This window comes from Chiloscyllium plagiosum, chromosome 5 (assembly GCF_004010195.1).
Source record: "Chiloscyllium plagiosum isolate BGI_BamShark_2017 chromosome 5, ASM401019v2, whole genome shotgun sequence".
NCBI classification, from domain to species: domain Eukaryota; kingdom Metazoa; phylum Chordata; class Chondrichthyes; order Orectolobiformes; family Hemiscylliidae; genus Chiloscyllium; species Chiloscyllium plagiosum.
The window spans coordinates 101,437,407-101,448,668 of record NC_057714.1 but is presented as its reverse complement, the minus strand read 5'-3'; the positions used below and the strand labels follow the sequence as shown (position 1 = coordinate 101,448,668).

At 39.5% G+C, this 11,262-nt stretch overlaps 1 protein-coding gene across 2 annotated transcripts in view; it reads left to right on the top strand.

Annotated features, from left to right (window-relative positions):
• Window positions 1–11,262, top strand: part of ube3c (ubiquitin protein ligase E3C) — a 177,268-nt gene that overhangs the window by 82,788 nt on the left and 83,218 nt on the right. For both annotated transcript variants that reach the window (XM_043690704.1, XM_043690705.1), the window contains exon 15: window positions 10,622–10,726. In XM_043690704.1, coding sequence (XP_043546639.1) covers window positions 10,622–10,726 — 105 coding nt within the window. The remainder of the gene's footprint in view (window positions 1–10,621; window positions 10,727–11,262) is intronic.

Sequence of the window (11,262 nt, the reverse complement as noted above, 5' to 3'; positions counted from 1 at the left end):
CTGAAGCCCTCCCTCCTACACCATCCTTGCAGCCACGTGTTCAACTGCACTCACTCCCCATTCCTTGCCTCAATGTCACGTGGCACCGGCAACAACCCAGAGATGACGACTCTGTCTGTCCTAGCTTTTAGCTTCCAGCCTAACTCCCTGAGCTCTTGAATGACCTCCCCACCTCTCTTCCTACCTATGTCGTTGGTGCCAACGTGCACCACGACTTCTGGCTGCACAGCCTCCCCCTTAAGGATTCTGAAGACACGGTCCGAGATGTCTTGGACCCTGGCACCCGGGAGGCAACAAACCATCCGAGAGTCTCGCCCATGTCCACAGAACCGCCTGTCCGTCCCTCTAACTAGAGAGTCTCCTATAACTAGTGCTCTCCTCCTCTCCCCCTTTCCCTCAGTCTCAGAGCCAGACCTCACGCCACAGACCCGGTCACTGCAGCTTACCCCTGCTAGGCTGTCCCCCCCACCAGTATCCAAAGCGGTATACCTATTGTTTAGGGGAATGACTACAGGGGATCCCTGCACTGCCTGCTTCCTCCCCTTCCCATCTCTAACTGTTACCCAGCTACCTGTGTTCTCTGGCGTAACTATGTCCCTGTAGCTTCTACCTATCACCTTCTCAGTGTCTCGAATAATCCTCAGTTCATCCAACTCCAGTTCCAGTTGCCTAACTCGTTCTGTGAGGAGCAGAATCTGACTGCATTTCCTGCAGATGAAGTCGGCAGGAGTATCGGTGGTCACCCCTACCTCAAACATCCGGCAGGACGAACATTCCACTGCCTGCGCTGCCATTGCTCTACACTTCGTCTCCAAAGCAAGAACACTGAGTAGCTTACCTGTGAACTTTAAAGTTAGGTTAGAGGAGGAGGATGGGAGGGAGGCCCTACTATGTAGGGCCTGGGGTATAGAACACACCCACTCAAATATCAATCACTTACCTTCCCGACCATCTCTGCGCTCCAACCTCACTTCCGCCCAGCTCGCGCCGCTCTCTGCTGAGGTTCCTCATGGTAGGCTGGTTAGTGAGGTTAGATCACATGGCATACAGGGAGAACTGGCAATTTGGATACAGAACTGGCTCGAAGGTTGAAGACAAGGTGGTAGTGGAGGATTGCTTTTCAGATTGGAGGCCTGTGACTAGTGGTGGGTCCACTGCTTTTCCTCATTTATATCAATGGTTTGGGTGTGAACATAGGAGATGTAGTTAATATGTTTGCAGATGACACCATAATTGGATGTGTATTGGACAGTGAAGAACGTTATCTGAGCACAATGGGATCTTGATTAGATGGGCCAAGGAGTGGCTGATGGAGTTGAATTTAAATGTGAGGTGCTGTATTTTGGAAAGGCAAATCGGGGCAGGACTTACACACTTAATGGTAAAGTCCTGGGGTGTGTTGCTGAACAGAGACATCTTGGAATGCAGGTAGACAGGATCGTGAAGAAGGCTTTTCGTACACTTGCCTGTATTGATCAATGCATTGAGTAGAGGAGTTGGGATGTTATGTTGTGGCTGTCTAGGACTTTGGTTAGGACACCTTTGGAATGCTGCATGCAATTCTGGTCACCGTGCTTTGGGAAGGATGCTATAGAACTTGAAAGGGTTCAGAAAAGATTTACAAAGATGTTGCCAGGGCTGGAGGGTTTGAGCTCCAGGGAGAGGCTGAATAGGTTGGGGCTATTTTCCCACGAGCTTTTGAGGCTGAGGGCGTGACCTTAGAGTAGTTCATAAAATCATGATGGGCATGGATAAGGTGAATAGATAAGGTATTTTCCCTGGGGTGGGGAAGTCCAGAACTAGAGGGCATAGGTTTCGTGTGAGAGGGGAAAGATATAAAAGGGACCTTTGGGGGAAACCTTCCACACAGAAGGTGGTGTGTGTATGGAATGAGATGCCAGTGGAAATGTTGGGGCTAGTACAATTACAACATTTAAAAGGCATTTGGATGGGTATATGAATAGGAAGGGTTGAAAGGGATATGTGCCAAATGCTGGCAAGTGGGACTAGATAAGGTTAGGATATCTGGTTGGTATGGGTGAGTTGGACTGAATGGTCAGTTTCTGTGCTGTACATCTCTCTGACTATCTGACTCTATTATACATTTATATACTGATGCTGAATTGTTTTATCCCTGTTTACTCTTAGAGTCATAGAGATGTACGGCATGGAAACAGACTTTTCGGTCTAACCCGTCCATGCAGACCAGGTATCGCAACCCAATCTCGTCCCACCTACTAGCACCCAGCAAGATTAGATTGGATTGCGATATCTGGTCAGCATAGACAGGTTGGACTGAAGGGTCTGTTTCCTTTTAGATGAAGTGTTTGTCTGACAAGTTCTGTCTGCTTTTATACCTTCCTCCAAATAGTTTGCTTAATTTTAATAAGCCTTAGCTAACTATAAATATGCTAGATATTTTGAAGGTCTGGTGTTTCTCACTTCAGAAAACACTGCCTAAGGGAGTGTGTAGGATATTTGGGTTTATTACAATTGTTACAGAAAAACTTAAATGGTTTTTTAATTTTACCATTTTATGAACAGAAATGAACAAGAAATACACTTTGTGAATGAGTGTAGTTGTGCTAAAGTCTATCAAAAGTATAACACCTAATAGGTCATGTATTACTATTCACACATCTATGAGCATCAATGAATATTCAATAAAATCTCTAAGAATATCTAAGAATATCCGTCAACATCTAAAGTAATTTTTTTGACTGATAGGAGAAAATACCTTTTGAGAATTTCTAAATGAGGGTCCCGAATAATGCTTACATTTCAATGAAAGGCTTTTCTTCTCGTTTGGACTGCTCTGTTTTGCATATGTGGGTGGTGGCCCTCTGTGCAGGTTTGTCCCACTTTCATGTGATGCTGAACCATTTAAGATTATTCCTTAATTATTCAGTGAAGATTCCTTTGTGAAATTGAACTCTTATCTTGTCAATTTATTTTCTTTTGTTTGTGTCTAGATATTCCTTCAATCTCTCCTTTATTTTTTCAAAAAATTTTTTTGATAAAGATGTTTCATTTTCTCAGGAATATTCCTTTCATCTCTCCCATATTCTTTCAATCTGAAAATAATGGTTTGTTAAATGATGTTTAATTTTTTTGCCTTCTCTTGGTTTCAAATGCTTTTCATGTGATAATGATCATTGCCACTTTTATCAGTTGGATGGTTCCAGTATTCCTGCTGTTAATAAATATTTTGCTTTCATTCCCACGTGTGATAGCACTCTCTTTCCAGGCTTTCTTTATGGTCTTTGAACTATCGTTTATATGTTTTTGTCTGTGGTGTGTATTAATATTAACAGTAACGTAATTTTGTCCTATTTAATTACTTATTTCTGAATCAGACCTGTATTCCTAACCAGATATTGTTACAAGATGGCTAATGATGCAACAAAAGTGCCAAAATGCTGAACGATAAAATGCTTGATTCCTTCCCATTTGTCACCTGATGGTGGTATGCACAACCGCAAGGTGTTTTCACACCAAATTAACTATTTCTGGATCGCCTGAAGTTGGGAAGTCCCTATTTCAGAACCGAAATACATTCATGCGAAAAGTTCAAAATTCAATTTTCGGTGATTGTTCACCAATTCTGCTGATTTGAATAGAACGTAACTCCATTTTCTCACTTTGTAATCAAATTTAAATGTTCTTTAAAACATTTATCAATATCAATGCAATTGATATTCAAGTGACAGCATCAGCAGACAATATGCAAATATTAAATTGCTCAACTCATGCTCACAGAACGTCACCCCTCAATATATTTGTGCATGAACTTGTGTTCTAAAAGATAAATTTCTGATCCTTTTATCCTCTTGGAAAGATAGGATTATCATTCAAGCAATTCATTTTTTGCTAAGGCATGATGGATACAGTCAGATTCTTGTCTCAACTATGACCTGTGTAAAATTCAATGAATACTAATCTGCACACATCCTATATATGATCATGTTACTGATGAGCGTTTATAATTTGCATTGTGATGTAATTTTCATACAGCATTATGATGCTCTGTAAAATGTTTATTAAAAAATGAAATTAATTTGCTTCATCTTTGCAGTTCTATTTCTCTAGTCAATTATGAACAAGTTATGAAAAAATTTTTTTTTCAATGGATAACCTGGAATTTTCATGATTTCAATTTTGTTCAATTTCTTTGACAAAATGTCTCAGCACTTCTACTCAACCACTTAATCTGAAGGGTATATTTTTGTCAAATTTTACTGCTGCAAACTAAAATCCTTGTAGATTTATGTTCTAACCTTTTAAATCAGAACATGATGGAATATTTAAGTATTCATTATGGTTAAATTGTTTTTCCACTGAATTAGTGAATTCATCATCTTAAGTCGTAAAAATTTTTAAATCAATTTGTTCAGACTTTTTATGACCTGTCCGGAACAGGTGGGACTTGTCTCCAGACCAGAAGAACTGGATTCAAGAACAGTGCCAATGCATCACATGAGACCAAGTTATGACGTTGTATACTGAGTAAACTCTGAACAAAAATCCTGTGATTCTTTATCAACCACCATTAAATCTTACTTTTCTTGGAAATGCTAAGATATATTCAATAACTCCAAATTCTATTTTGGTATTTATTTGGGGAAAATAGCTCTTCACTTGTGCGATTAAACTTTGTTGAATTGCTCAATCTTCTGTCTCATTACTGTAATATTTTGTACTATGGAATAAATCTTCATGATGCATGGAAGTTGGTAACTGCAAGTTTCCATAGAAACTAACTGTAAAACATTTTAAAATTGAAGCACCTCCCTGAAAATTTAAATTTGAAAATCAAGATTTCTGTTCATTTTCCCAAGCATTGGCACCACTTTGTATAGCTAGCAACATTCAATACCATTGAAGTAATAATTATAGAAGTTGTTTGTGAGCAGTCTGCCCGCACAGTTATGAATGCTTAAATGATCTTATTTTTGTCATGGAGTTTGAGGTCGGAGAATTTCTAAAAATGTTGGAGAATCTCCAGAACTATTTTGTTTCATATTTTTCATGACATTTGTTAATGATAAAGTGCACTCAAGTGAAATACAGTTTAAAACCAAAAGCTTGTGAATTTAGAAATGCAATTAGATAAGTGGTATCTGTGCAGTAAGAAGACTTGAGAAGGTTACAATTTATCAAATTCAGTTGCGTTAGGTTTGTCAATGCGTAGCATCAGTTACTGTATCAGTGTTATCTGGAAAAATACCCTGAATGTGGCCACCTGAATACAGAAGTTTGCTGTGGATATTGTGAGAGATGTGATGGTAACCCAGCATATTTCTTCTAAACAAAATGTTAGTCCCAGTTAGCATACTGCAACCTTCAAATATGAGTATACAAGTATTGAAGTCTAAAGTAATACTCCCACAGTTGCTCAGGTTGCCATCAGTTTGTTTCACATAGACTGAGGGACATTACTATTCCTTGTGCTTCAACAACTCTAAATTGTTTATCCAGATGTTGAGTATATTATTGGACCTGTTGCAATTTGTGCAACCCCATCTTAATGAATAATCTGTGTGAGAGCAGAACTACTTTGCTATCAGAAATTACTAGTTGGCACACCATCTTTCAGGACCCAGGTCTATCTGCAAAACCGAATGTGTGCTTAATCTGAGTCCACCCTACAGCATGCTGCTGCTGGAAACCTGAAAACAACACCAAGAATGCTGGGCAGGTCTGGTAGCATATGTGGAGAGCATAAAAGAATGAACATTTCTGAAGAAGAGTTGTGCAGGCTTGAAATGTCAACAATATTTCTCTCTCCACAGATGCTGCCAGACATGCTCAGGTTCTCCAGCGTTGTTTGTTCCATAGCATGCTTCAGTTGGAGTGGAGGTTGGAGGATAATCAGCAATTTAGGTCAAAAGAGTGAGGCGGTAGTAAAAGAAACGAAATTGAGTTAGTTTGTAATTGGGCCACCTTGTTGTTGGATTCTCTAGTGCTAAGTCAATGTTAGAAATGTGACTTTTCATTGGAAAGTATGTTGTCCGTAATATCGAGCAGTCATAAGGAGTGAGCTTAGTATTGTATTTCAAATCCTGTTTTCTGCAAGACAACAGTCACCTGAAGCTGCTCCCTTAAAGTAAGCATAAAGGAAACACATTTCCCAAATTGAATATTAGATTTATGGTTTTATTTCTCAATGACCCATAACACACTAATGTTCAGTGCAAGTCATCAACTATCTCTGTTATTCCTTTATCACCTCCTTTTCTCTGATCAGAACAAAGCTATCTATTTAATTGAAAGAAGTTAATTGAATGAAAATGATCAACTAAGCTTATATTAATATTGCTAATGGAAGATTCTGCTTGGCCGTGTTTGGAAAGAGATGTCATGCTGGAGTTTTGCAGGCACCCATTAATGCCTGCACTTAACCTGATGGGCTAATTAAGGAATGCTTATTCATTCTACAAGTCAGGGATAGCTGCTATTCAAACCAATCAGCTTTTTCTTTCTAATGTATTGCACTTAAAGCAAGCTGTTAGTGCTGGCAGGGATAGTAACTGATGATATTTTGATTGAGATGAATACAGTGTTAATATATTAGTAAATTTAAAGTTATAATTGGGGAGCCTGTTGAATCATTGGCAAAATAACTTCTTGTTTTTGCCTAATTTTTGTCAATTTATTTCAAGTAATTAAGTCTGAGTTAAATTTGATTTACAGCTAGTTCCCAACTTAATACTGCTTTCTGCTTGGGAACAGACTGTTCTTTTGAATTTTATAGTTAGCATTTGAATCAGCTTGGAAATCACTTGGACATAATCCTGGTACTTGCTGTAAATGTGGACTGTGCATGTGCAGAGATGCAAGTTCCTTGCTAATTGACATTGTCAGGCATTGAGCAACAATATGGTAATTTTGCCATTTAACTGGCAAGGTAATATCAAAATCAGAATCAAGTGGAATATTAGTGTTATTACTTCTTCCTTCCAGATAAAGCACTTAGGTTTCAAATAGTAGTCTGACCATAAGTCTTTCCTAATATTTATGCTGGTTGAGTTGCCTTTAAAGCGTTTGTTAAGGTTCCATACGGTAGGCTATTGCACAAAATAAGGAGTTTCAGGATTGAAGGTGATTTAGCGGCTTGGATCAGAAATTGGCTAGTTGAAAGACAAAGGGGAATGGATGATGGGAAATGTTCATCCTGGAGCTCAGTTACCAGTGTGCCACAAAGATCTGCTTCAGAGGTCATGCTTCAGCAATGCAAGACACTGGTAAAGCCGCACCTGGAGTATTGTGTGCAGTTCTGGTCTCCGCATTATAGGAAGGATGTGGAAGCTTTGGAAAGGGTTCAGAGGAGATTTACGAGGATGTTACCTTGTATGGAAGGAAGGCCTTATGAGGAAAGGCTGAGGGAACTGAGGCTGTTTTTGTTAGAAGAAGGTTGAGAGGTGACTTAATTTAGACAAATAAGATAATCTGAGGGTTAGATAGGGTGGACAGTGAGAGCCTTTTTCCTTGAATGGTGAAGGCTACCATGAGGGGACATAGCTCTAAATTGAGGGGTGATAGATTTAGGACAGATATCAGGGGTAGTTTCTTCACTGAGTGATAGGGACGTGGAATGGCCTGCCTGCAACCGTAGTAGATTTGCCGACGTTAAGGGCATTTAAATGGGCACTGGACATACATATGGATAATAATTGAACGGTGTGGTTAGATGAGCATCAAATTAATTTCACAGGTTGGTGCAACATAGAGGGCTGAAGGGCCTGTACTGCGCTGTAACATTCCATGTTCTAAAGTCTAGATTAATCCATCGATTTACTCTTTCAAAAAAAAACTCTCAAATTTGAATCCTATTCATCTCTAGTTTTCAAACTCGTCACAAGTTGCCTTTTTTGTTGTTGGTTATAGAGTTTAAACAAACATTATCTCAAACCATTTTTGGAAGTTGGAAACAGCTTTATTTTGGCAATTATATTCTGTTTGGTTTTGCATTTTAAAAGTTCACTTTAGATTGATTAAATGTAATTCTTTAGTTTTTAATAGTTGTTTCTTGCTGTATGAGAGTTAATCTTATGAGGCAATCATAAGGAATGAGGTTGGTACTGAATTTCAAATCCTGCTTTATACAAGCCGACTGACCTTTTTGAGAAAGAAGGCGAGCGCTGAAATGTATTTTTAGTTGATTATGTAGACAATTGACGCATACTTTGGCTGACGAATGCCATCTGAATTACTGCAGCTCATTCCGCACAATGAGCCAATTGCTCTTCGTCAAGCTGTTGCACTTGTTTCACCAGAAAATTGTAGCCTATTACTTGATATATAACGTTTTATGAATATCAGTGCTATGAAGAAGTCCATTTTGAAAAAGTGAATGTACTCCGAAATGTAATATTATATAGCCATTCAGTTGAAACACAGGATTGAATTGCGTTTTTGTAAATAGCATGTTTCTACTAATTGTGCATAGGCAAGCAATGTGGTACAAAAGATTTCCATGAATTATGCTGAAGCTTTATGTGAAACAAAAAGACACTCTGAAATAAAACAAAGAACCGTGTTTCAGATCTCCAGCATCCAATGAGAAATTTTTGGAAAAGGTCTGTGGGTCTAACAGCATCTGTGGGAAGAAAGCAGAGTTTCTACAGCAATTTCTGTTTTTCACTCTCTCTCTCTGACTTCCTCTTTCACTCTGACTCCCATCACTCACTCACACACTCACTCACTCACTCACACACTCACTCACTCACACACTCACTCTCACTCTCACACTCACTCTCTCTCACACGCTCTCTCACACGCTCTCTCACACGCTCTCTCACACGCTCTCTCACACGCTCTCTCACACGCTCTCTCACACGCTCTCTCACACGCTCTCTCACACGCTCTCTCACACGCTCTCTCACACGCTCTCTCACACGCTCTCTCACACGCTCTCTCACACGCTCTCTCACACGCTCTCTCACACGCTCTCTCACACGCTCTCTTTCCCCTCTCCCCCCGTCCCCCCGTCGTCCGTCTCTCCCTCTACCCCCTTTTTGCTTTGTATGTAAGGAAATGGTTAATCTCACGTGTTGCCTTCTGTAGCATTAAAAGGCCTTGAAGATCAAGTACAATTTGTTGCTATTCCGTATTTTTCTAGTTTAGTTTAGACCATATAATAGAGGAGCAGAATTAGGCCATTTGTGCCATCAAGCCTGCTCGACACATTCAATCATATTTGATATGTTTCTGAATCCCATTCTGCTGTCTTTTCCCATAACCTTGGTCTCCTTTTTGATCAAGAACCTACCTCTCTTTCTTAAAGACACTCGGTAATTTGTTCTCCACAGCATTCTGCGGGAGAGAGAGAGATTAACTACCCTCTGGCTGAAGAAATTGCTCCTCATCTCTGTTCTGAAGGCTCATGCCTTCACTGTGACTATGTTCACTCTCGTTCTAGTCTCTCCAGCTAGTGGAAACAACTTCTCCATGTCCACACTATCCAGGTTTCTCTGTATTCTGTAAGCTTCAATGAGATCAACTCTCCTTCGTTGCTGGAATAATTCTTGTAAACCTTCTCTGGCTGTCCCAACACCACATACCTCATTTGATATGGGGCCTAAAAATGCTCACAATATTCCATAAATGGTCTGACTAGAGCAATATGCAGCCCCAGCAGTACATCTCTGTTCTTGCATTCTAATTACCTTGAAATATTGCTTTGAATGAAATCATGCTTTTGTATCCATTTGTGTCCTGGAATAAGTTCTTTGTTCCTGAGATGTTATCAACAATAATGGTGTCCATCCAAAGAATTATTCATTTGCATTTTCTATAACAAGTGATTGATAGCGATTTCTCTTGTTTATGGAATTTTGTGTTAAATTACGGATTGAGAATAAAATTCTCATTAATGGATCTCTACTTTTCATTTGCAACATGGTGGAACAGTTTATATTATATAAATGTGATGTGACTGAAAATATTTAATATGGTGCGGAGTTTATATTTGATGTGGGATAGACACTTGCATGCAGATTTTTATTTAAAATATCACTGTTTGGTTTGATACTAGACAGTGCACCCATTTGAAAGTGCTAGGTTTTGATTTCTAGTTTGTACAAAATTAGCAAACTTAAGCAACAAGGTGTGCTGCAGTTGTCTGCAATATTATTTGAGATGTGCAAATCAGGTTTGGGTTGCTGGAAAGGATCATTTTGAACATTTAGAGATTGGGATTGGCTTTGGTTATGATCCTTTTGAGGGCTGGTTGCAACTGCTCACCTTGGATATTTTCTAATTAACTTGTTCAGACCTGTTATTACACACCTCCAGAGCAGGTGAGACTCGAGGCCAGGCTGAGAAGTTGCTGGTAAGTGCTGAGTCATTTCTGAGCAAGTTTTTTGTAATATTGAGAGAAAAGCATATTTGTTATGAAACAATAGCATGACGTGATTTTGTGTACAATGGAGTAAGTAGCATTCCTAAACTGCTGTTGTCATGCTCTCTTATCTCAATTGTGATCAGATTTGTGTCCTTCATAATGGAAAAATTCTATATACCTTGAGTAATGCGAAGTAGATAAGTGAAGTAACTTTATATAAGACAGTATATAACGGTGGTATCATATAAGTTGCTTGTTTATGTTCTTTGCACATAGGTGATCTCTAATTTAGTGAAAATGCTAAAGTCAAGGGACACAAGAAGGCAATTCTGTCCTCCTGATCACTGGCTTTCTGATCAAGTTAATATTCGAGCAGATAAGGTATGTATTTAACATGCTGATGTGCAGGAGATGAAGTGACTTTCTGGAATGTAATCTCAGGGATCTATTGTTAGTCATCTCTGCCTTGTACTTAAAAGCTTTAAAAAAGATCATGACAAGTTAGTACGACGTGATGAACCGGAACAAGTGATGGGCTTGTTAGTGGGTGAACATTTTGGTGACGGCGACCACAATTCTGTGACTTTCACCTTGGTTATGGAGAGAGATAGGTGCGTGCAACAGGGTAGGTTTTACAATTGGGGGAAGGGTAATTACGATGCTGTAAGACAGGATCTGAGGAGCAAAAGTTGGGAGCATAGGCTGTCAGGGAAGGATGTCGTGGAAATGTGGAACTTTTTCAAGAAACAGATACGACGTGTCCTGGATATGTATATACCTGTCAGGCAGGAAAGAGATGGTCGTGTGAGGGAACCTTGGTTGACGAGGGAGGTTGAATGTCTTGTAAAGAGGAAGAAGGAGGCTTACATAAGGTTGAGGAAACAAGGATCAGACAGAGCATTGGAGGGATACAGGAT